Genomic DNA, 27,666 nt, shown 5'->3' on the forward strand with positions numbered 1-27,666 from the left:
TCTCCTCCAACTTATACAAAGATGTGGCTCCAAAGGGCACTTCAATGACAAACATGTCAATTATCCACGAGTCCCATAGGAAGAAAAAGTGCAACGGAAAACTTATCTTTTGTGACAACCACATGAATGGCCACAAGAGTGGAACTCGATATAATCAAAAAGCACGTTACACCAATCGACTTATGGTCATCACTCTCAACTTTTCCATTTTCATAGATCAATGGATAAGGAAGCGGAGGATCTACAACACAAGACACAAGATGATGAATCATACCCAGAGGAAGATGATGCACAATGATGATACTTGGAAGGATACTCATGATTTTCAACCACCCCTACCTATGCTATCGAAAGATTTGTTAGCATAAGTTGACTTGGATTCTACCAACTATAAAGCCATTGTCATAGATGCAAACATTAAATGCTTTGACATATCATCTTTGTACTCGGCATCCACAGAGAGTGTGTGACATACCCATCAACATGTGGTATCTTGCATGTATCATGTTCCCATGTTTCCAATAGGAAAAGTACATCCGCTTGTGGTAAGACTTATATGAGCCCCTCCCCTTTGTGCCAGGGGAAGCCATAGCAATTCCAGCTTATTACATGTAGTTCTGTGGTCCCATGGGCCTCCTCTTGTCATTTTTCCTGTTCTCCCCCTTTCGTGGTGGGTGTTTTCTTATTGGTGCGTGCTTCATAGGCTTCCCTTCTTGCCTTCTGTTGGTTCGGCGTTCTATCTTCACTTATGTATAATGGGCTATCTTTTAGATATATGCGAGCATTTTCAGGGATAATGGCCCTCTTTCGTGCATCTAGGAGTGTGCATACAATTGCCCGGTTGGTTTCGGGCTTCTTCTTCCCTACTCTGTGCGCGCCGTATACCACAACATCATGCATACCAAATTTAGTGGAAATGATATCCGTGATGTCCGTGTTCAATGTAAGCACTTGTTCTGTGTCCGTTTCTGGAATGCCTCGCACTACTATGTTCATCTTCCTTTTCTCTAGTTCGTTGTATTATTTTTCATCCTCAATGACATACATTTCATCATTTGTGGTAGTGGTGGCCGAGTTTGTGTGCCCATTCTTTACTATGCTTGCCCAAGATCCCACATTTCCTGGTACATTTTATTGGGTTCTCTCACTGATACGTGTGAGTTTTTCGTCATGTGAGGCCAATGTATCCTGCGTCGTGTTGGTTTGTTTATTGAAGGCTTCTTGACGAGACAATGAAATATATCATCAAATATTTATCAAAATTAAATGCTGAGTGGGCTACAAAGCTGGATACATTATTTGAAACATACATAATTTAAGAGGCCGACACTTTATCTCAAATTTCATTCTCAAAGAGGGGCTGGTGATGGCTGACGCCATCCATAATTTACAAATAATTCCTCGCCAGCTTGTAATGTTCTTGTAGCACACACTACTATATATATGGGTACATCTCTAATCATATAACATGGCTCGTGACTATTCTCACACTCCATAAAGGTACAATTTGTTCTCTCATTTCTCCCTCTACTACTATTGATTAGCCCTGCTATATTTCCTTGAGCATAGGGTCTTCCATCAATATAAAGCCACGATCCACAATTATATCTAATGTTTCTTTCGGTGAGTGAGGCCGCATTAGCACAAAGCCCATATGTTGTCATACTTTTGATAAAGCGAACAAGTGCATGCCATGCGTCCCAACCATAAATGGGCCCACAAAATGACATAAGAGTCACCTCTGAGTTTGCGAGCATGCGTAAATCCTGTGCAATAAAGAGACCTCGTCCACCATTGGGAATGGTAGATGGTGCAATCACATATCGAGCACCCCAAAAGCTGAAAACCTCTCCGTCTGCTAGAAGGGCTGCTCCCAACCATCCTCCATAGCGTCTACGATCGTACGTTTGAATGAGAGATAGAAGACGATCAGGCAATGGATGATCTGGATGATCACCCAATGTCTCTGATTGGGCACCGAGAGGGGCAAAGAAGTTGATGATGCCTCCATTTGCAACTGAAAAACGGCTTGACCATATCGTGTGCATGGAAGGAATGAAGGATCAATTCCATGGTCTTCACAATCCTCATGAAATCGAGGATGTAGAACTGGTACGTGCTGAATAATGCATCATTGTTGATTATATGAAGGGTGAGACACACATGGAACATGATTAATAGTGCAGAGTAAACTTGGATATAAATTTATACATAGTTCTAAAATGACATCACTTACCATGGGATGCTCCCGTTCCTCTTGCGGTGGCATATCAGGATATGGACCATACTGCTCCATATGGGCAAAACATATGCATCGCATTCGTCGATGAGTACCATGGCATGCTGCACACCAACATGGGATTCTTTCAACGTAATATGTTTGTGAGTCACCTAGTGTCGTAGATGATGTGGAAGAAGAGGAATCATCTCCTCTCGCAACTACAGATGGACGCACAGGAAGAGTGGGAGGAGGCGGTGTCCTAGAGGATGACTCGAAATCTGCATTCATAAAATATTAATGTCATATTAATATCATTAAAAATCAAAGAAAACTTGAACAAAAATAATACACATAAAATCGTGCTAGAAGTGTTTGTAAACGCTATGGTAGCGCACAATGCATATTTACTTATCCCCAGGTTAGGAATAATGTTCATCCCTCAGCAAAAACTAGTTAATTTGTAATCATACCTTCTTAATGTACTTATGTCTATATCAGAGGCTTACAGTAACCTTAGGACTACCTCTCCCTAATCAGTCTAGGAGCTTCTGGTGTCCATTATAGCTCTTCTGGTAATAGTCATTAATGTATGTATTAGATTTATTTAATACAGGTTGGTGACATTATGTCCTCATCAGTTCATGCATGAGAAGATTTACTCAATAAGAGGTGCCCTCTCTCACTTAGAGAGTAAACGTGGAGTTGGATTACGGTGGACAGAGAGCTGAGACCATCATGGGTTGTGTGTGCCATCATGGGCCAAGAATTCCACACGGGCAGAGAACTCTACATGCGGACTGAGAACATCCTTGTTGGTTGGAAGCTTCTTTTATTGGTTGGAACACCAACGCTGGAAGCGCAAGTTTGGTATCATCTTTTGAGAGTACAATTAAGTGTGGCCAGCCAAAAGAAGGGTCTTCGCAAGAGGTGTCCATGAGAGTTGTTATTGCTTCTCAGAGTGGGTTCGACAACCCTATTTGTACCTTTTGATTCGATAATAAAAGTAAAGAAATACCTGCGAGGGTGCTAATCTCTCACAGCAAGAAACTCGGTGCTTAGCCGGTTCCCCTCCCAAATTGCTTAATCCCCGACAACGTTATCAAATCTTGCACAAAATAGTTCTTCAAGATGTAATTGACATGCACCCAAATGCGTTAGCATAGCATATACGGACCGTCGACCGGTCCGTATGCAGTATGGATGTCCATTCGGAGAGCCAGTACGCTCTCGAAATGCACCCAATTGAGCATCCATAGCGCATACAGACCGCTACATTTATCTATTTATCTATCCACCTACCTATGTATATGTGTTTATATATCCATCTATATGTTTATTGATCGTAAATTGTGAAACCTTGTAACACACTGTTGTTAAATGCTTAGGAAATTTGAAGCCGTTCTTGAGCATACACGCCAACCTGCAATGTGCAGAGATTCTTGGCGGCACTTCAAGAAAGAGATTCGCTTGAGAGTGACATGGCCTCAACAGAAGGTACACAAAGTTGATTCACTCAATGCATATGATAGGTACTTCTTGAATAGCATTAATTATATATTCATATAAAAGCGCATTTAATTTGCAGGAGGCAGCACAAGCTCGTGTCCAGTCAGGACACACTTCTCGGCTTGGCCGGATGGGCTCTAGTGGCTTTCGAGCACTCTTTGTAAGTGCATAAATTTTTTGTTCGTCTATCTATAGCTATTTGTGTATATATATATATAGGTATCCATGTATCTATGATCTCATATACATTCAATTCACTTCTTACTTATATATATGCAATGTTTAAATGACAGAGAAAGGATTATGGTCGAGCACCATATGCAGACGAGATACGGAGAGCCACAATTTACGGCTACAGAGTGCTACAGAAGGAGATGCCGACACCCGATGCTTTTGTAAGTAATTCTATCAAATATTATTTTATGCCAATCAAGATCTGCATGTGTTATATGTTATGTGGCTTTTTTATACTCAAATAGGTAATAGACATTTTTAATTGCAAGAGCAACATGGTGAGAATGACATGGACGAGGTTGCTCGACAGGTAGCAGCAGGGTTATTATCGCAACCGCCCAAGAACGTACAAGAGGAGGACTCTTCCTCCGATGACTCCGATTAAAATTGTCATGATAGAGCCATTTAGTGCTAATTTTGTAGACAATTTTTTGGTACATATAGTCACTCATTCAGAATGATGGCGCTCTTTTATTAACATTTTCTTTATGTATGTGTGTTTTGGCCATGATGCACATGTGTTACATCTATCAAGAGTTTCTTGAAGTGTCTACCTCCCAAATCTACAGATTTAAATGTTAATTGATTGCAAAATTTAATTTATACTTACCGTAATTGATGTCGGCCATTGCTTTTTCAAAAGTCGATGTATGTCGATTCTTGGGTCTTTTGTCATCATACACAAATGCGCGTGCGTATGTGTGTGTGTGTATGTGTGTGTGTGTGTGTGTGTGTGTGTGTGTGAGAGAGAGAGAGAGAGAGAGAGAGAGAGATTTTTTATGATGTTTGTATACGTACGGATGTATGTGATAAAGAGGCAAGTGTGTATAGAGAGGGAGAAAGAGAGAGAGAGAGAGAGAGACTAATGTTTATGTGAAGTGTGTGTGTGTGTGTGAGAGAGAGAGAGAGGGAGAAAGAGAGAGAGAGAATGTGTGTGCAAGAGACACAAGTGGAGATAATGTGTATGAGAGAGAGAGAGAGAGAGAGAGAGAGAGAGAGAGAGAGAGAGAGAGAGAGAGAGAATGCGCATTGGCTTAAAAAAACATTCAAAACAAAGGTCTTTTAAGCGACCCCAACGGCTTAAAAAAAATCATACAAATTGGGTTACTTATGCCACCCAAACTTGGGTGTTTATGCCACTCAAATAGGGTCGTTTATGCCACCTTTGCAGCCTCGTTTATGCCATCTAAAAACGTGGTTTATGCCACCCTCGTAACGTCGTTTATGCCACCCAAACGCGATGTATATGCCACCCTTGAAACGTGGTTTATGCCACCCAAAAAGCGTTTATGCATCTCAAAAATGTCATTATAGAGGTCGTTTAAATGATGGTCAAGAGCGACCTTTGGAACGACTTCTGTAGCGACCCCCGTAAGGGTCGCTCTACAGGTTTCTACTCTTGTAGTGTTGATTGATTCAGGCAGTTCTCATTCATTCATTTTCCATGGATGCTTGCGTAAGCTAGTCTTAAAACAGAAATCAGGGAAACCTATGCAAGTTGAATTGGCCCAGTGGGAAGACTCTTTTCACTCACCAGGAGACAAATTTATCCAGTTCAATCTAGATGGTAATGTAACCGACTGTCAGTTCAAAGTCTTACCTCTGGGAGTTTTTTACGGGATCCTTGGAATGGATTGGCTCCACAAAAATCAAGCTGATATACACTGTCACAATGGAACCATTTCCTTCCATGACCTTCATGGGAACAAAGTTCAAGGAACTGGAATTTTCAAGTGTTACTTTTATCATTATTGATTTTTATGCATAAAATAATATTTTTTTTATTATAAAAGTTTTAATTTTATCATTATTGATTTCTATGCATTAAAGTATGCATAAAAGAATATTTTTTTAATTATAAAACTGTTACTTTTATCATTATTAATTTTTATGCATAAAAGAATATTTTTTTAATTATAAAAGTGTTACTTTTATCATTATTGATTTCTATGCATAAAAGAATTTTTTATTATTATAAAAGTGTTACTTTTATCATTATTGATTTCTATGCATAAAAGAATATTTTTTGAATTATAAAAGTGTTACTTTTATCATAAATGATTTTTATGCATAAACCTATGCATAACAGATATTTTTTTAATATTAAAAGTGTGATTTTCATCATAAATGATTTTTATGCATAAACATATGCATAAAAGATATTTTTTATATTAAAAGTGTGATTTTTATCATAAATGATTTTTATGCATAAAAGATATTTTTTATATTAAAAGTGTGATTTTCATCATAAATGATTTTTATGCATAAAAGATGTTTTTATATTAAAAGTTTGATTTTCATCATAAATGATTTTTATGCATAAATGAAATTCTTTCATGATAAAAGAGTGATTTTCAACATAAATGATTTTTTATGATGATAAAAGTGAGACTTTCATTAGAATTGGATTTTATGCATAATTAGATGCATATAGAATCTTTATAATTAAATAAGGGTTCTCCTTAATCCTCTGTTTAATTTTCACAAAAATTAGAAAAATGAATAAGTAGATAATCTGTGAGAAGAAATGCTACCGTTTCATATTCACTAAGATGGTAACGAGAAAAATTCAATTAAATTATCGAAGTCGGAGATCGAGATAAATGATTATTTTATTTCTCATACGAAATTCATGTTTTAGAAATCTATAAGCAAATATTCATCGAACGAAATTTAGAAAAAGAGAAATTGAAATAGTACCTTTCGAGAAAGATAGTTTAGGAAGAACCTTTCCAGACCCAAACTCTGATTCAGACTATTGACCAAGACCTAATTCCTCGTCAATTTCAATCAATGACAATGTGCCCACTTCAAAAAAAAATGTACTCAAATCCCCCACCGAATCTGAAACTAAGTTAAGACTTTTGATTTTGATCTGAGGATCAAGTTAACAGAATTCGAGGAATTCTATTTGGAATTCAGAATTGGAATTCAGACCTGGATCTAGAAGTATTGTGATACGGATTTAAGATTATTCATGGTTTTCAAACAAAATCTAAACTGAAAACTTGCATAGAAACCCTGTTTTCTTAAAAGGATTGTCTTACGCCAAAATGCTAGAGGGAGCATTTGGCATATATGTTTATCTAAGGGAAGTTCAGTTACAACAGCTGGCGGGGAGTGTTCGAGGGACAGCTCACGCGGCAAAAACCTACCTAGGTCTTGACCAGCCTGGGTATGGCGAAAAATGGTGTGCTTTTGGTATGATGGGCGAGGGTCGACGAAGCGGGCCCTGAGTGAAGTGCCAGGACACCTAAGGAGGATCCTGGAGGGTTCTGACCAGGCGATGCACGGGCTCGCGGTGCTTAGGACACCCATACGTATGTCGAGGAAGATATATATGTATGTTGACGAAGTGATTATTGTAATCTGTTTACTGGATCTCGTTGTTGCTGACCAGCTGGTCTCAATGGAGAGTCCAGAGTGGTACTGTTTTTGTGAAACAAGGAATTGAATGGAAATTTTGAATTATGAAATCTGTGATCGTATCTGTTTTGTCAATGGATTATTTTTATATTAAAGTTTTAAAGAGGAGTGTGTGCGTATCTGTTTTCTAAAGCTAAAGTTAAGAAAGGCATTTCAATTATGGGTGGGTAAGTACTTGTTTGGTTCCACCAATTCCAGTGGTAGGGTGGTGGCTAACCCATGGGCCGGATGGGGTTAGGCTAGAATCAATGGAGTTTTAATAATGAAACTGAAAAATCTTAGGATTACTCTAGGATTCGAGTAGCTAGTTAATTCCCTGATAAATTTCTTAAATGAGTGGATCAACGGCTGTGCCTGATCTTGATTAGAAAAAAAGCGTTCAATTTACTCAGATGATCAAATTATATCAGTGATAGTTTCCTTCTATCTGGTTTATTCAGGTGAAGCCAACTTCTGGAATGCCTCTTCACATTCTTTGGTCCATTCAAAGATAATGAGCAATCTGTATAGTGGTCGAGTTAGGTTTACGTACATGAAGATAAATCTCTAGTAATATCCATAATGTCCCATGAACCTTTGGACACCCTTGAAGTTAAGGGGTTGTGGAAGTTCTATGATAACCTTGATTTTACTCTCATCGGTGGATATACCATTGTATGAAAAAATGTGTCCAAGAATTACTCCATGGTGTACCATAAACTGACAAGTCTTTGGGTTTAGAGAGATGCGATACAAACTACATAGCTCAAATACTTTTCATAAACAGTCTAGGTGTTCTTTCCAAGAGGAATTGACACAGAGATCATCCATGAACACTTCTAATCATTTTTTAAGAAGTTCTTTGAAGGTTATACTCATCAGTCTTTGGAATGTTGCTGGAGCATTGATAAGGCTAAAGGGCATGACTCTCTAAGCACAAAAATGCCCCAATGATGAGTAGCAAAGGTTATCTTATATGTTGGTCCTTAGGATCAATCATGACTTGATTATATCCTAAAAATTTGTCACAAAAACTATAAGTTTCTTTAACTACTACTCTCTTAAGGACGTGCTCCATAAAAGGAAGTGGGAAGCTATCCTTTACCATGGTAGAGTTTACTTTCTTAAGATCAATGAAAACCCTAAGGTTTAGATTTTTTTTGTCACCAACCACAATTGGGGACACCCACTATCTGTGTTTGATCTCATAGATGAACCCTACATCAAAAATTTTTAAATTTCCTCTTTGATAAGCTGACGGTTCATTTCATGCAACCTTTTTCTAATTGGTCTTGATTCTGCCACTATGGGGATCGTGTTCATAACAAACAAAGGATGCATACGTTTCATATCAGTATGGGACCTTGTAAACATGTTGGGAAACTCTTTGAGGAAAGAGACTAAGTCTTTTTCCTCTTTAAGGTCTAGGTCCTTTGCAATGTACACCGACTTAGGCTACTCTACAAGTTCAGCTAGGTTTACCTCCTTAATATCTGCAATATTCTTCTTCCTAGAGTCTTTTACATGGTCATCTATCATTTGAAGTCTGTGTGACTTTTCAAGTTGACCAATAGATGCTTAGAGCTCAAATAAGGTGTCTTGTGCTCTTTTTAAGGAGGCTTTGAGCTCTTGATTCCACAAACCCAATTCTTGGTATAGCCTAATAGGGGGTCTCTGAATTTACAATAGTATCCACCATCATGACGAAAGCTACTTCTATCCCAACTTCATTATAAAAGCAAGAACCTCCTATTTTAGATACCGTATCAATTGTTGCTAGGATATGCAGCCAATTTTCATCATTCCCTAGTTTGGGAAAACGTGTGGTATCGAAGTTCAATTCGATAGATGATAGATCATCATCCTAGTGCAATCCCTAATAGTCTGTTCTATAGTGACAAAGTCTACATTAATAAAATATTTTTCTATAGGATGGTGACTCGGATTTGTGCAATTAGACGTGGTCACTTCCTCGGTCATGGACCATTCAAAGTTGTCTCATAAATGGCGTTCCTAATATCATAGCATATGGCATGGGTTTTTTTAATAATAAAGATGTGATCAAAGGTAAGTCCACATGAGGTTGACTTGTTGATCCTAATTACACCCCATGGACATGGGTTTTTTTAATAATAAAGATGTGATCAAAGGTAAGTCCACATGAGGTTGACTTGTTGATCCTAATTACACCCCATGGACATGGGCACTAAGATTTCGATTAGCCATTTTTTAAAAAAAGATAGTGGAAGCCAAATTTGGTGATCCCCATTCCTCCCATTGTTTTTGTGTGGCTATGATGATGCTAGCCCCCCCCCATCTAGGATCGTTGTAGATGTTTCATTTTTCAGTTTTAATGGCAAGGTACCGTTAAGCTCCTCACCTTCAAAGTACTTGCCAAACTTGTTGACATGAATTTTCTTTTACAAGTGATACTAGGATTATTTGTAGGAGTACTCGTCAGACTTCGTGTCGGACCCATCTATAGGGTTCTGGTCAAATTTCTCATCCATCCATTCTTGTATATATCTTGCCAAAGGCTTGGTCTTTTGACAAGAATTCTCCCAATGTGTGTGATAAAAGTAGACATTACCGCTCTCATTCCTATCGTATTACTTTTGTCTCCTTACCCATTCGAAGATGGGCACCCTCATTGAAGTGATTTCTCCTTTCAAGCCTAAATAAGAAGGGAGAGTATTCAAAGAGTCTGGTCTGGAATCGTTCAATTGCCTAGATAGTGAAGTAGCATAAGGCTTTGCTTTCTCCTCGAGGTAGCCATTTAGATAATATTCGTTTGAGTTTGTGGATCCTCAATCTTTCCCTCTCGCCGTATCTTCTTCTTTTGTTGTCTCGGTTTCCATTTTTGCACTAATTCCAACATTCATCAGCCTGGGCACAAATTCTATCCCATTTGCTTATGATAATAAGGTGATGATTTCCTATGGATCACCAATGAATGCGTCCAACAAGAATGTCACTACTTTATTCACAAAATGGGTTGCTCTATCACTTATAATTTCTAGGAGAAAGCCAAATTGTGTGATAACATTTTCATACAAAAAATCGACTGTCGACCTTGCATCAACGCACATGGTAGCCCTAGCTTCTGCCCATTTGGTGCAATAGCAAGTGGCTACAATGATGTAGCGAGCTTGCATATAACGAGCTGCTCGACTTATGGGTCCTACAAAATTAGTGCCCCACTTGCCAAATAGCTGTAAAGACATGATAAAGGTTAAGGGCATGCGGTCTCTGTTTTTTTGAGTCACCAAAAATCTTTGACACACATCACATCACTTTACAAATTCGGTTGCATCATCACTAAAGTTTAGGCCAGCACATCATCCCAACTTGAAACTTTTTGTGTGAGGTGATGTCTATAGCAAAGTGGCCTCCACAAATTCCTCCATGGGCTTCTAGAATTTCAATTAATGGTCCTCATGAATGATAGCCTTAAGATGTCATCTTTGCCTCACCAATACAAGTTTCTAGCTACTATAAGTGTATATGGAGAAATTGTCTTGATATACTTACAAGCTCAATCAAGAGTGATATCTTCATCCAATGGAAAAGGATTAAGATATTTCATGGCTCTAATATGGTATCATGCTTAAGTGAAATAGGCATGCATCAGGAAAATCATCCTCCACTTCTATGGGAAGATCTCAATTTGGAAATTTGGATATATGATCAACTAGAACATACTAGGAGCCTTTTCTAACTGTCACTATAAAATGGAATTCCATAAGAATTAGCAACCATCAAGTGATCCACCTAGTAGCATAAGGCTTGTTCACCAAATATAAAAGTGCTTAATGGTCAAAAAAACACATGAACTTATTGGCCAAAAGGTAATGTTTAAACCTCTTCACTGCGTATACCATGGCCAATTCTTCTCGTTCGATGGTTGTTGTGTAGTTTTTCTCTACATCATTGAGTTGCTTGCTTACATAGCACACAGGAAAATCCATGTGGTTTTCCCTTAGTTGTGCTAAGATATTGAAAGCACTAATAAAGTTCTTTGTTTGATCTTGATAAAGACTATGGGGGCATCGCTTTAGACCGGGAACTTAAACTTTGTGCTTCTCTTTGGGCTTATCGAACAACTTACAAATAGCTACTAGCATGACACCTTTTTGCTTAGTATATGGTCTTGATGCTATAACTCCAATTGAATTGCTGATCCCCACCTTGTGGGCAGCAAAACACACGAATCTTGTGCCTCATGATGATTGGTTGAATTGGAGAAGTTGGATGTAGCACGACTATATGGGGTGATTAGAATGTGGACAATGAAGTGACGATGCAAACATTGGTTTGATCCCAATATCAAAAAACGTAAGTTCCATGTGGGTGATCTGGAGTTTATGTATGACATCAAGAAGGGAAAGAAGAAACTTAAGCTTTGAGACTTAGGACCATACAGAATTCTTGAATTCTCCAAAAGTGGTGCGGTTCGATTGGAAACATTGGATGGAATTCCTATGGAAACCTACATCAATGGTGGCAGCAAACTTCATCAATATTTTATGCCATTAACAAGTGAAAAGCATACATGCCACCCGAGAATGGATGAAATTGAAATAAGAAATGCAAAAACAAACTATCAAGGAAGCTAAAGAATGTGAGGAAAAAATTAAATACAAATGCCGTGTTACAAGTCAACATGGCATAAGTTCTACGAATCAGAGATGAGGAAGAGTGGGAAGTAAAGCCTACTAGGCTGTGGTTACACATGACCACAAGCTGCATATCCCTCATGAAATTAGGATTACTAGATTGTGGCACAAGTCGCAATCTTATGTCTTATGAATCCTAGACATCTTTTGGCAAACTCGAACTGACTCCTACAATTGCTCAAGTGCATGCTCTAGGCAAATGCTTAGTAGATTATGTTGGCATATGCAAAATGGTATTTTCAATTGCCGACATACCTATTAAAGGAAAATTATTTGTTATACCTCCTTTAGCACTATGTGAAGAAGTGTTGTTAGGGTGAAATTGGATGGGACATCAGCAATGTACCGTCGATTAGCATACAAGGACAAAATTTTTAAAGATTACTAATCAGTAAATCCATGTCCTTCTTACGGAGGATGAAACAATAAACTTCCTTGATGAAAACTCCCTCCTTGAATTACCTTGGTCCACACCTATTATGACCCATGATAAAGGGAAACAATTCCTAAACCAAGTCAACCTCTATACTTGTTTCTCTTACCATAGAGGTTAACTCCAATAAACAACCAACATTAAACAAGCCAACCCATAAAAAATAGAGACAACTAATCAAACAACCATAAGACCAAGCCTCTCAATTATTGCCACCCAAATGGATTTTGGAATCCCAAAAATGCCCCCCAACAGTGTAAACATTTGGGTACCCAAATCTACAACACATGGCCACTTTTATCTGCAACCTCAGCCAACTCATAATAAAACACAATAACTGTGCACAATTCATCACAATAATAACCATAAAAACAAGCGTACATCACCTATACATGTACAATCTAGACACAAAAGAAATTGCGACAAATCTGGGTCCCAAAGAGCGCTTAAGAGCCCAAGGATGCTACCAGGGAAATCACCTTATCTAGATACCAATATCCCAACCTTTGGCAACCGAATCCACACAAAAACCCTATACGAAGGTGGCCTCAATCTTTGTTTACCTAGATCAAAACAATAAATCTATTGACAAAATTGATAATTGTCACCAGATCCAGACAAAGGTATCTCTACAACCTACAACTACAAAAAACATCAAAGGATCCCTGGTGGTATTATGTTTGCATTGCCACATCTTTGAAATAAGAAACATGTTTTCAATTCCTTTGAGCCAGTCACAAAATTACTAAAATTTTATAGATGAAATTGTGAAGTTCCACAGGCCCCCGAGGGAGGAATCCTAAAGGGGAGTCTACATATCTTCACAAGAAGACTATCTTGGTGACTAACAGACCTAATGGCTATTGGTTGCTCTCTGATAAAATAGTATAAGACAACATTACGTATAATTTGGAATATGGCTCTTAAGAGTGCTTCTTGGTGTTTAAAGAACCCTTTGTGCAAGCCAAATTAAAGGAGATAGGTCTATGGAGCATGGCACATATTTTGGGAATTGATTTCCATGGCAAGCTCATTGTAAAATTTCTTGACCATGTGTCTTAGGCAACATGCGTCTCCGTGATTCAATGGTGAAATCACACTTACCACATCTACGTCACCAAAGCATTAATCTCTTACACATGCATCTCCGTGGTTCAATGGTGAAATCACACTTACCACATCTGCCTCACCAAAGCATTAATCTCTTACACATTTCATCTCCTGGTGTGGTAGATCCACTACACAATCATCGAGCTTATGGATTGGATAACATCTTCCATCCCACAGCTAATGGTGTAGCTCTCAACAATAATGGAATACTATATGATGCCATTGCTGATGTGACAAACTTTGCATTAGCTTGCAAAGCCATCTCCCTCCTCATCTAAGCAAGAGGATTTGAAAGGCAAAACCGGATCCCTAAAAAGCTCTTTTGGGTCATTTAAAATGGCAAAATTGATGATTGGTCACATATCATTAGCAAGGAGATTGACTCTTACACAAAAAACCACAGGCATGTCATTGAAAATCCCTACATCCTCAACACCATGTTGATCATAGAAATCTCTCTACTTGATGTATCCTATCAGCAGAATGTCGATCCAAACTTGGTTTTGGAGACTCTATCCTTGGTAGATGTGCCACCCCCTATTATCAACCTCGCACCACCTTCTTCACCCAAATCCTCACCCACATTTTTTGCCCCAATACTCACATCAGGCCTACCACTCATTCCACACCAGTCACCTCTTCTGCCAATCCCTCTCCCACCATAATCCCACCATAGGGTCTTACATTCAAAAGAGAAGGTGGCCCAGATTCAGCTCTACATAGTAAGAACAACTAGACATGCCCATCCTTACGTTCCACAAGTTGGATTCATCCCTACCTCATAAGGTATCTCTTTCCCAACTGAGGAAAAATCTTCTTGGTGACAAATCCACGTTCACTCCTGAACCAGATGATGTACTACCTGTGGAGGAAAGTGTGGCATTGCCATATGACTTGATGGGGTATAGCCTCTTTGAGCTCCAAAATCACGTTTGAGCATCCATGGAAAAGCTAGCAAATCTACAAAAGCAAAATGAGGGATTGATGCAGAAGCTTCAGAAGACCAACAATTGGACAACCACTCTACAATAAGAAGCTAATAAAGTAGAAAAATGGAGAAAGTATGGACACTAACCTCGAGCAACAACTAGATACTATGAAAAAGGATCATAAACAACAAAAGGAATCTTTTAAAAAAGTTCTCACATATCAAGATGGTTTGCTCACTCGTGTGGGAATTCAAAGGAATTACTTGAGGGATGAACTAGTGAAGACTTAAAAGATTCTAAAGGACAAGGAAAAGCTCTACTTAGCAAAAACAAAAAAGGTGATAGAACAGTGCTACGAAAAGTGGAGAAAAAGTATCAAGAATTGGGAGATATATCACTTAAACAACAATAGGAAATGCAAGACTCCATATGCCACTTGATAGAAGAGAGGGACAAATACAAAAAAATATGTGGCACACTAGCACAAGAGAACCAAGAGCTCAAGCAAGGGTGGCCTATAGAATTGAATGAACAGATACAAAACAAGGATATGGGAGGTTTAGCCATAATTACAATCAGGGACCGTGCCGCTCCTCTTCCGATGTTAATCTCTAGCCCCCGTTCCCCAACCACCTCATGGAAGATGATGATCTCGGCTCTACAATTCTCACTCATCCAAAAAAAGGTTGATCTCTGGATTACAGTAACAATACACCAACTTGAATGGATGACTCAGGTGCTAACTTGGTATGCTCACCCTACCTTAGTGATGAGAGTATTGCATGATGATATATTCTTGGAGAAACCACAAGACATGGTGGCAACTCTTGACATACATCTAATAGTTCTAAATTTTGGGTCATGGTATTTACTTCTTATGAAGTCGGATGTATTCCCTAATGATGAGGTGATGCAAGAACTCACCATGCCACATGCATTGGAGAAATATGTGGAGTACCCTAAATCAAACTACAAAATAGCTTAGCATAGATGTGGACTTCAGGAATCTCGGAAGCATAGGCTACATACTGTTATCTTAACTCAGGGGATTCACCATTGTATCCATCATTGGGAATTTTAAAGCTTTACTGCATCACTTAGCATCTCCTCCAACTTATACAAAGATGTGGCTCCAAAGGGCACTTCAATGACAAACATGTCAATTATCCACACGAGTCCCATAGGAAGAAAAAGTTCAATGGAAAACTTATCTTTTGTGACAACCACATGAATGGCCACAAGAGTGGAAGATGAAACAAACAATCACAAGATGCTAGTGATGTGGAGGATGATGATTCCTCAAGTGGAATATACCTTTTCGTTGGTATCGTAGCCACCACAGTCATAGACTCATTGGTATGTATGGATTTGACTCAAGCATAATCGATGAAGGGTAGTCACCAATACATTTATTTCATCGTTACTAATCACCAATACATTTATTTCATTATTATAATATAACTTTTCGTAATTGTTGGCTTGAAAAGTTAAAGTAGAATTTGTAAAATAATAATTATCATGTATTTCTTGTAACATTGTTCTCTGCTCTCGGATTTTTGAGATTATCCTAGGGGTTTTGTGGCTATGCTCTCAGATTTGGGGGATTATCCTATGGCTTCATCACTATGCTCGTGCATTCTCGCTTCATCACAAGTGTGAGTAAGATAGCTCGGGGATGGTTAGGTGGATTGAGCTTCTAGAGCGTTGGTGATATCTATGCAAATTACTTATTCATCTTCTTGAATGATTAAAGGTGTCAAGCTTCTTGAAGGCAAATACCTTCTATTCCTTGCAATTTTCTTTTATGTTTGATTTATGTGATTGTAAATGAGATGCTATATTTTTAGTGACAAGGCCCCACGAATTATTATTGCAAACTTCTGCAACTTTTGTGTAATCTTGGTTCTGGCTGAACATCCGCCATACAAGATGTAGGACTAAGCAAAGGTTTGCAAGGAACAATGCCAATCTGTGTAGTCTATAAGCTATGATGCCAGTATGCCTATTAGTATGTTAATGCCAATCTTTGCGGTGTCCATAAGTTATGGATGCAAATGCGAGTATGCCTATTAGTATGTTAATGTTGATGTTGTGCAAATCTCTCATTGTGCAGATGCAAACATCTCGGTAGCTACCCTAGAAGTGGATGTCAATGAGTAATTGGCACAACGTTTAAAGCATACAAATTATCACAAGCAAATCTATTGAATAACATAAAAAACATTATCCCTACAGGCATGGTGTGGAAACTGGCCCTAAGAGCTTGTACAACTTTGAAAAGGGTTTTTTTCATATAATCTAGACCTCTTGATTTCTTCTTCTTGTGATGGTGGAGAATATGGAGAGGAGCTTCTTCCATTTTGCAAATAGCAATAGCATTGTTACAAAACCTATCACATAACCTAGAATCAATCCTTCGATTGACATTGTCTCTGTGATCCACTCTACCCACGCAGGAGTCCGACTTCTGGTCATTACAGCTTGATGAATCCTTGCTTGTGCTAGTGTGGATGAATTGTGACATATTTTTGGGAGAGGAAATCCGCATAAGCCATTATTTCTCAAATAACTATCCTCACTGAAGGTTCCGAACTGTCGCCCTTGAGGAATCGGACCAGAGAGATTGTTGTTTGAAATATTGAAAAAAGAGAGGGACGTCAATTGACATAATTGGCTAGGTATCTCCCCACTCAAGTTGTTCTGAGATAAGTCAAGTGACTCTAGGTCATGCAGATTTGCGGGAATCGACCCCGTGAGATGGTTTTTTGATAAATTCAGAAACACCATGTCCACAAGAGATCCTAGAAGAGATGGAATGCTACCAGTTAGCTGATTCCCGGAAAGATCGAATGAGGTTACCAATTTGAGCAAGTAAGTGTAGTGTAGATTCAATCCTTTTGCAGCTAAGTCAAAGCTTTCATAATACGTATCAGGATTGTTGTCGGGTAATTTGTGTGTTCTGAAGGCCTGCAATTGTAAATCATCCGGAATGGTGCCCGAAAGATTACAATTTGATAGATCCACCACTTGTAGATACTTGGAGAAATTCCCCAAGCAAGAAGGAATACTTCCTCCGATAGGGTTGGAACCCAATGCAAACATCCTGAGTTTTGAGAGTGGAAGAAACCAGCATGATTCCAAACTGCCATGAAGCATATTTTGGCTCAGGTCAAGCAACACAAGTTCAGAGAAATTGGAGAGAAACAGCGGGAGAGTTCCAGTGAGTTGGTTGCCTTTGAGCGAAAGGGTTTCTAGTTTCTCGAGATTGCTAAGCTCTCTCGGTACTTCCCCAATGAGAAAATTGTCATCCAATTTCATTCTTTCTAGGTGGGTACACATTCCGAGTGACGTTGGAATAGGGCCGCTCAAAGTGTTATTAGAAAGTTCTAAATACTTCAGTGAGGCACACAATCCAGTTTCTACTGGAATGGAGCTCGAGTTTTCTGCAATGACAATACTAAACTGCCATGAAGCATATTTTGGCTCAGGTCAAGCAACACAAGTTCAGAGAAATTGGAGAGAAACAGCGGGAGAGTTCCAGTGAGTTGGTTGCCTTTGAGCGAAAGGGTTTCTAGTTTCTCGAGATTGCTAAGCTCTCTCGGTACTTCCCCAATGAGAAAATTGTCATCCAATTTCATTCTTTCTAGGTGGGTACACATTCCGAGTGACGTTGGAATAGGGCCGCTCAAAGTGTTATTAGAAAGTTCTAAATACTTCAGTGAGGCACACAATCCAGTTTCTACTGGAATGGAGCTCGAGTTTTCTGCAATGACAATACTATAGGTAATTAGGATGAGCTCCTGTTTTGTTAAAACACCAGTTGTGTTGTACTTTTGGCTCTGATACCTTACCTAGCTGGCCTGCAAGCTTAGTCTCCTTCCAGACATGATGCGAGCTTGAGGACTCGTGATCAGTACCTGAAATCAAAGTTATTTCAAAGTATGATCAGAGCTGACTAAGTAGTAGTTAAAAACTTTTCACTCTTCCTAATGTGGTATTTTGAAATTCTTCAAGATTCTCCCTAATGGGGTATTTTCCGAGGGCTAAGGTAAAACAATTTTAGTTGTAGAGATGGAGAAAATATTCAAAATGAGATACAGTACCTAGTCGGAGAGATGCAAGAGTCGCGGGAATGGGGCCGGATAGGTGGTTACTGTACAGCATTAGCGCCTCCACCTTGGAGCAATTGCCTAGAGAAGGTAGAATAGTACCGGTAAGTTGGTTTTCAGACAAATCTAAGCGCTGCAAGCTAGGCAGTGATCCAAGAGTCGCGGGAATGGGGCCGGAAAGTCGGTTATCAAATAAGTGTATTAGAGTTAAGGAAAGAGAGGAGCCATTGCCGAATACAGAGCAGGGGATAGCACCGGTAAGATAGTTGTCGCTGAAATCCAACTCCTGCAGGCGATACAGTGATCCGAGAGTGGCGGGTATGCCACAGCAGAGGTGGTTACTATACAGATACAAAAGGAGAAGAGAAGAGCAATTGCCCAGAGAGCGGGGAATGACACCGCTAAGATCATTTTGGTTCAAAGCTAACGACTGCAAGCTATGGAGTGATCCAAGAGAGGCCGGAATGACACCCGAGAGCTTGTTATCGAGCAACACGAGTGCTACAAGGGACGAGCAATTACCCAGGGAGGATGGAATTTCACCGGTAAAGTGATTATTACCCATTCCTAAAACCTTCAAGTTATGAGATAGCGAATCCGGAATCGAACCAGACAGGTTATTGAATCCCAACGTTAGGAAGACAAGTGAGGAGCAGTTTTGCAGAGAGGAAGCGATAGACCCAGTGAGCTCGTTCATGAATAGGTCCAATACAATAAGCTTGGAAAGCATTCCTACAGACCCCGGTACACGGCCTGTCAAGTGGTTAACGCTCAAAGCCAGGGACGTCAATTGAGAGCAGTTGCCTAGCGTATTTGGAATGCTGCCACTCAATAGGTTGTCTGACAGATCCAGAGACTTCAATTGCAAGCAGTTGCCTACGTTCTGTGGGATGCTGCCACTCAGTCGGTTGTGTGACAGGTCTACAAATTGAAATGAGCTGCCTATGAAGGAGGGGGGTATTGTGCCTGTGAAGTGATTATGGGAGAGTTTGAGAAGGGACAAGTTGGAGCAGTTGGCTGTGAGCGAGGATAGTGCTAAGTCTCCTGAGAAGTGGTTATGGGAGAGGTCCAGTGAAGCCAGAGAGCTGTGCAAAGAGGACAGCGAGGTGGGGGCGATGGAGCCTTCGAGGTGGAGACCAGAGAGCTCAAGCGAGATCATGAGCTGTAGATGATGATGATCATCATCATCATGTACCAGCTGACCGACGGCGGGTTCTGCAGCCGAGCAGCGCACGCCGATCCACTCAGCACATAAATCATTGCTCTCGTTCCAGGTGTGCAGAACGTGATGGGGATCGTGCGTAACGTGCTGTCGGAAATCTAGGAGGGCGTTAATCACGTACTGCTTTGCTGGCGGCCAAGGAGCAGCGCCTGGAGGGGGCGTGAGCTTGCGGAGGAGGACGTGGGCAGCGGGCGCAAAGCTATTACTATTACGAGCGACGGACGTCGTCTTGCTTGCGCCGAGACTGCTGGCTGCGTTGGGCACAAGATGATGACATGTGAAGAAGAAGACGAAGAAGGAAAGGAAGGCAGGACGGGGGGGAGCAGCTGGGCGTGTCATCACGACGGCGTTAATTAACATGCAGCAAGTTTGATTTACCAATACCAAAGCCTTCGAAGACCTCTCTTTTAACTGCGGCGGCCAGAATTATATATTATATACCTGTGTCTATGGCGGACGCTGCCTGTGCAGTCGGCGGCCAGAATATAGTAGATACCTGTCCGCTGCCTGATCCTACACAAAAATATATATATATATAAAAACAAGAGCAGTGCGTTTTTTTTTAAAGTAATTCACTCATATTACCGATGAGAAAATCATGGGCAGCCTGCAAAAACAAACCTGAGCCAATAGCTTAGTTAAACCGAACCAGTATCTAATTGCTTTTTGTCATGGGTACCTATTTAGCCATTAATTAATTAACTAGTTAATGCAAAACTAAGGTTTTTACAAAGTAATTCAAACCTTAGGTAAACTAAAAGACCATAATTATAAATAACAATTTACAAATTTGATTTCAACAAGCATTAAAATTGGAAATAAAAAATATCATCATAAATCTGAAATGAGTTAAATAACTTTATAATAATTTATGAAACAAAAAATGCATTAATTTGTTCCATTCACTTGACTAGTAGGAAAATTATACAGAAAATATATTTTTGTATTAACAGTAGTGGATATACAACGATCACCATGAAAATACATATTCGAAAGATGGTCATACATATCCCTTGAAATTCCACACATGAAGATACTATCTTTCACTTACTTCCAATATACAAGGTGCATATCACCATTGCCAATGCCAAAAGTGACGAACAACTCCAATAGCTTAGTTTTTTATATAGGTTTGTTATTCACACACTGGGGGGATCAGATGCAACTTTCTTCTCTTTCAAACGTTCACTGGATTCACCAGAGACCTTGCTTTATTTTTTACAGAGGGGAGGTTTTGCAAGCCTTGGTTTCCTTCAGGAGGGGTAGCAATACGCACACGACAAAGTTATGTCCATGACACTGGCTTTGCCATGTCCATCTCCATGGACAAAACTAGTATCCAACAGAGGGATATAGCTAGGATCTTTGCCATGTGTATGACAACGGACAATAGGAGAAGGACACGGATCGTACAAAGGAGTTCGGGCATCAACCAAAGCCAACATAACAGAACATCTAGGAACAGAAGTAGAAGGATCATCACTGAGTACACGACATCGTGAGAGGGAGCTATCTACGACAGACACACATAACACGTACACGAGGCATCACGGAAAATCAAGGAGTTTTATTTTTATAGCACATACCTAGTGTGAGACAACACATCGACATAAGGCTAAAACCCTAGTTAACCACAACAGAACACAAAAGAAATTAGGGGGGAAAAATGCTTTCTTTGATGTATGCAAGCCTTTTTCAAAAAATTAAACCGCATCAAACCATACCACATGGACGCATGGCCATGCAATATGCCCGAAAAGACCTAACTAAAACACATGATAGGGATGCACAAACATGCATGGCCAAAAAAAAAAAAAAACCTAGACCACAGTCATGCACACAGATGCATGAAACCCCAATTAAAGTAGGCATGCACCAGAGCATAGGTGTGGAAGCTGATTTTTTAAATGTAAACCCTAATTAAACCACATCATAGGCATGCCATTAAACCATAGCACAAGCACCAAAATCGACCACCAAATCCCAACATATCACGTGGAATCAAAAGAGGAGGAGCAAACGATTCAACCATAACCACAATATAATTTAAAAAGAATTAGGCTATGGTTATAGAGCCACAGCATAAGGATGAGAGAAATCCCAACATATCACCTGGAATCAAAAGCCGAGGAGGTTGAGCACAAGGATGAATCCCAACATACGTATCACCTGGAATCAAAAGAGGAGGTCAAGTATGAGGTTGAGGAAGCCCCAACAATCGGAAGAGGATGAGCACCACGTCCTACATGTGCTACCATCATATCGATGCTAGGGAAGCAATCAGGATGATGGTGCACCTAAGATAAAGAAAAGGGGACATGTGTCAAAAAGCCATGGCATGAATCTACCCAATATTCTGTCTCAAAGGTCTAAAACCTTAAAGAACCTAAGGTTCAACATCTATTAATTAATAGAAAAAGTAGACATTGGGTGCTTTATCAAGATTTTTTATACATTTTTCTTCTTAGCTTAAGTTTTTCAAGTTGCTTGGGCCTTCTTTTTTCAAAGGTAGTCCAACAAATCAACAAGTTGGCACATCAATGATGAAAAGTTGTGAATGGTGCATGCTCCTCTCTCTCTCTCTCTCTCTCTCTCTCTCTCTCTCTCTCTCTCTCTCTCTCTCTCTCTCACACACACACACACACACACACACACACACACACAAAAACAATGCTTTTTACTATCCATAGCTTATGTTATAATAGAAAACCTTATAATGTAAACTTTTACTTTGACTGGTGGGTTGGCTATGACCAACCTAGCAAGGCATCAAATCTTAGAAAGATTTGGAACTTTTACCTTGACTTGTGGGTTGGCCATTGACCAACCTAGGAAGGCATCAAATCTTAAAAAGAACAAGTACACTATTAGCATTTTCATGTTTTCTTAGGTTTGAAAAGTAAGGTAAAAAATTGAGAAGTGGAAATTTCAAATTTCAATTCTCACAAAGTTAATCTCCTATGGTTGCATTTTAGTCTCTACAAGTGGAGAGACCCACATGATGGAATTCGAATCACATTCTTTTAGGGTGTTGTGGTTTTCATCATATTCTAGAAGTTATGTGAGAGCAATGATTAAACATTATTAATTTTCTATTGGTTCAAAATAATGTCAAGTAATCCACTAATGGTAGGACTTGGCATTCATCTTTTTTTGAGAACAATATAGAAAAGGCTTATGTGATGTTAGAGTACACCTTCTCAATGACTCTCAGTAATTTCAAAAGCATTGAAGGCTACATCTAAAATACATTTCATTGCAAAACGTTATCTTCTAGATCCACCTATAATATCATAAATCTTTACCTCTCGCGCATCATAATTGTGTACTATCTTTAGAAAATGAAGATCTTAGTGACACTTCAATTCCTTTGACCTTGAAAAAGGAAAGAGATATCAAAAATCTTAAAATTATATATTTCTCATATGGCCATCAATTGAGGAATTTTTTGTTAATGATTTCTCTCTCGATCTCCTACCTTTTTCTATGTGCATGTGATGGACCTAGCATTTCTAATATTACAATTGTAGCTAGAATTACATTTGAAAGGAACCCATGCAGAGTTTAGATGTAGGCCTTATCCATGTATTTTATAAGGTCTCTCCTCCATATATTAATTAGTCACCCCTTTAAGATCTCTCTCTCTCTCTCTCTCTCTCTCTCTCTCTCTCTCTCTCTCTCACACACACACACACATTTAGTAAGGGTTCTCCATCATCTTGGCTTAATTTAAGCAAATAAAATATACTTTTTCCTCTCTGACATAAATATCATCTTTGCTTATCACTCTTATTTCTCCATTCAACTCAAGCTATCATCACTACTACACACCGTTTTATATTTGTGAATGTCTCCTTGTTAGCTTCTTAGTATGTTCACTTATCAATGTGTAGACCATTCTCATATCCTACTTCTCATCTATCTTACTCACTAGAGCCCTCTTAATGTCACCACCCAAAAGTGATTTTTAATGTTCTTGTTGTCATCTCAGTACATTCTCACATGTGTTATACAGTAGTATATACGAAACAATATATATGGAATAAGTCATAAATTAAAAAAATAAAGCATATAAATGGGATATTCAAAGAGATTACGAAATTTAAGAGGGGTTTTAGGGAAAGTACTACTAATTCGGATATTTACTGCTTTACCAAAGTCATTACAGATTTAGAGAAACCTTGGGAAAGAGAGAGAGAGAGAGAGAGAGAGAGAGAGAGAGAGAGAGAGAGAGAGAGAGAGAGAGAGAGAGAGAGAGAGAGAGAGAGAGAGATGGAGGGAGGGAGGGAGAAAGAGATCAAATGAAATGAGAGTACATTATCATCCATAAAATAGCGTAAGGGACGGGTAATGGAATCCAAAAATGTAGATGAATAGTCTCCATTAACAAGGGAGGAAGGCAATATGAAACAAGTATACAATGCTTTGATGAGCATATGCCATATGGGAGAGAGAGAGAGAGAGAGAGAGAGAGAGAGAGAGAGAGAGAGAGAGAGAGAGAGAGAGAGAGAGAGAAGATGAAAATGGATTATCATTCATAGGAGACCAAAAATGGCTTTATGATTCCTTGCATATTGCCGTGTGTGTGTGTGTGTGTGTGTGTGTGTGTGTGTGTGTGAGAGAGAGAGAGAGAGAGAGAGAGATAGAGATTGCCAAAGTGTTCTAAAACACCTTATCTTTTGACAAACATTCAAGGACCAAGGTAAGAAAGGGAGAGAGGCAATAAAACCTTATCAGTGTCACCTTTTTATTTTTTCTTTCAATCAAGACATTTGGACCAACTATAGGCTTTTCAATAATTCATTCAGTAGTGTTAGAGCAGAATCCATGTGCACTACATTTGGGAAAGGCACATCCTTTAGCTACAGCAACTTAGAGAATTGTCAAGTGAACATGTAGTCATGGCTAGGCCACCCAGCCATAGTAAAGGTCATTTATGATTCCACTTTCAACATTAAACTTTATGTAAATAAAGTGAGAAGTTGAAAGTGAAATAAACCATGTTAACTTAATTAGAGAATTTCTACAATTCTTTGTCCTAAATAAATGTGGGTGTTTTCATATCAAAAAGATAAGATCCTCCATTCCACTCACTAGGGTGGTGCTTTTTTTGTTTAGTATAGGATAAGATCGTATAATATATGACATATAATTTTTTTACTTCACTTGTGGGAGAGCCTTTTACAAATTAAAGAGTAGCATATAGAATCTTTCAAATACAATATACGTAATTAGGGATTTTAGGCCCTTGTGGGGACTAAAAATGAAATAAATAAACACTATAAATTAATAAGTGTAGAAAAAGAACTCTTTTTTGACTTTGAACCCTCACTATTCACTTTAAACAAGGCCAATATTGTGTAGATTATAAATATCAACTAATTCATTTTTCAACAAATGTGGGACAAAGGCTTTATATACACTACATTTCTTTGAACAATATGAATGCTTTTCCAAAGTAATGATGGGCTTAGTCCTTTTATATATAAGATGCAAAGTAAAATAAAAAAAGGTTTTAAGAAAAGTGTGAAGCTAAAAATATGATGAATCACCATTGGACTAAGGTTTCTAAAGTTTTGGACTAAGGCTCTACAACCTTGACCTAAAGTTTAATAAGTCCTATCTTCCAAATGGAAATTCTAAAAGTTCCTTAGCTAATGAATGGAATGAAGATCTCATCTATCATGTGAGTGCAAGAACTATACGAATCTATGAGGAACAAATAGAAAATTTTTTGAAAACACACTGTAACCTTAGTAGTCTTTAAAATTTTAAATTTTCCAAAAAATAAATAAATTTTAACATTAAGAAAAGTTAGAATAGGTTACGTCAACAATGGGGAATTTAAGGAGGGCGGGGGGGTGTTGGGGGAGGGGCGGGGAGGGTGGACGTTTCTATTTTAAAAGGATTTTAAAAGGAGGGCAGGGAGGGTGGACGTTTCTATTTTAAAAGGAGTCAATCCACCATGTTTGTGTGGGATTCAAAATCATTTCAGAAATACTAACACACTGGGAGAAAATTATTTACTTAACTTTTGCATTCCAAGTATTCATGAGACTACAAGCATCATTCTTGAGATTGTAAACATTTGTTTTATTTTATTTTTTACATAAATCATTAAAAAAAATTAGAAAGGGACATAATTGAGTCTTATTGATATAATTATCATTGCATTCAATGCATAGATCTCTTGTGCATTTGGTAGATTCATAAGGCCTCTATCTTATACATAGAGCTCAAAGGGAGCTCTATTTACGGTAAGAGCTGCTATACAAATGAAAGAGCTTCAATGAATTTGTTATAGCCCTCTCTCCATTTGTATTAGGGCTCTACCTTATTCATGGAGCTCTACCTTACTCATAGAGCTCTCATGCATTTAGTAGAGCTCTCTATGCATGCAAGCTATACCAAATTCATAGAGCCCTAACTTATGCATAGAGATCTCATGTATTTGGTGGAGCCCTCTATGCATGCATAGAGATCAAAGGGAGCTCTATTTGGTAGATCCCTTTATGCCAAGGCGTCTATATTATACATAGAGCTAAAAGGGAGCTCTATGTATGGTAAGAGCTACTATACAAATGAAAGAGCTTTCATGAATTTGTTATAGCCCTCTCTCCATTTGTATTAGGGCTCTACCTTATTCATGGAGGTCTACCTTACTCATAGAGCTCTCATGCATTTAGTAGAGCTCTCTATACATGCTTAGCAGGACCTACCAAATTGATAGAGCCCTACCTTATGCATAGAGATCTCATTTATTTGGTGGAGCTCTCTATGCATGCATAGAGATCATTATGCATGCATAGAGTGCTCGTAGAGAGCTCTATGCATTCATAGAGTACTATGTGCATCCCTAGAGAGATCTATGCATGCATAGAGCTCTCTATTCATGCATAGAGGGCTCTACCAAATTCACAGAGATCTACCTCATGCATAGATATCTCATGCATTTGGTAGAGCCCTATATGCATGCATAGGGATCTCTATGCATGCATAGAGAGCCCTCTAATCATGCATAGAGAGAACTCTATGTATGCATAGAGAGCATAGATATGTCTCATGCATGTGAAAAAATAATTACTTCCATAACACTCGAGGGTGGAGCATTAAAGAAAAATACAATGATTTAGAGGTTACCATGGAGAGGGAGAATCTCACAAGATAGATGGAAGACTTACACATCAAAGAAACATGTCATTGAGTTATATAAAAAACATTACACATAAGAGAGCTCACGCATAACTCTGGAGAGGTTATGCACATAGCGAGCTCTCATAAGCATAACTCTTAAGGGCTTATGCACATAGAGAGCTCTCTTTATGCATAGCTCATGAAATCTTATTGCATATCTCTCATTATTCATATAAGCGAGCTCTCATAAACATAACTCTTGAGAGGTTATGCACATAGAGAGCTCCCTTTATGCATAGCTCATGGCAGCTTATTTCATATCTCTCATTATGCATATAAGAGAGCTCATGTATGTGCATAGCTCATGCAGCTCTCTTTATACTCTATGCATGCCCAAACAAAGGAATATAGTGTTATACTACTCTATATATAATGTATAAAGTACAAAGCTCATACGAATGAAAATGCTAAGTATAGAAAAAAAATCATAAAATCGTATAAAAAAAATCACTGTGTTTAGGATTGGAGCTTACCTTAAGAGTTATCCAAAGAGAGCATTCACTTAAGAGTCTTTACCTTAACACAAAACCAAACACAAGAGAGAAATAGATTTGAGAGGAGTAATGAACATTTTAATTCAAAAACATAGAAGCACGAGGAGACAAATACCTTGTGATTGAGAGCACT

At 38.8% G+C, this 27,666-nt stretch overlaps 2 protein-coding genes and 1 pseudogene across 2 annotated transcripts; all 3 read right to left on the bottom strand.

The window, feature by feature from the left end:
- Positions 1-642: 642 nt before the first annotated feature.
- LOC147618584 (uncharacterized) lies at positions 643-2,048 on the bottom strand (annotated as a pseudogene).
- Positions 2,049-16,802: 14,754 nt separating this feature from the next.
- On the bottom strand, positions 16,803-17,991 carry LOC147618585 (receptor-like protein 9DC3). Its single transcript, XM_086774428.1, has one exon. It carries the CDS (start codon positions 17,851-17,853, stop codon positions 16,813-16,815), a length of 1,041 nt encoding a protein of 346 aa, XP_086630554.1. The 5' UTR covers positions 17,854-17,991; the 3' UTR covers positions 16,803-16,812.
- On the bottom strand, positions 17,934-20,208 carry LOC147618586 (uncharacterized). Its single transcript, XM_086774427.1, has 3 exons — positions 18,618-20,208; positions 18,366-18,431; positions 17,934-18,277 (listed from the first exon to the last, which is right to left on the bottom strand). The coding sequence occupies exons 1-3, from the start codon at positions 20,203-20,205 to the stop codon at positions 17,934-17,936; spliced, it is 1,998 nt and encodes a 665-aa protein (XP_086630553.1). The 5' UTR covers positions 20,206-20,208.
- Between the last annotated feature and the right edge of the window lie 7,458 nt (positions 20,209-27,666).

This window comes from Cibotium barometz, chromosome 34, assembly GCF_041138505.1.
Source record: "Cibotium barometz isolate CiBa-2024 chromosome 34, ASM4113850v1, whole genome shotgun sequence".
NCBI classification, from domain to species: Eukaryota; Viridiplantae; Streptophyta; class Polypodiopsida; order Cyatheales; family Cibotiaceae; genus Cibotium; species Cibotium barometz.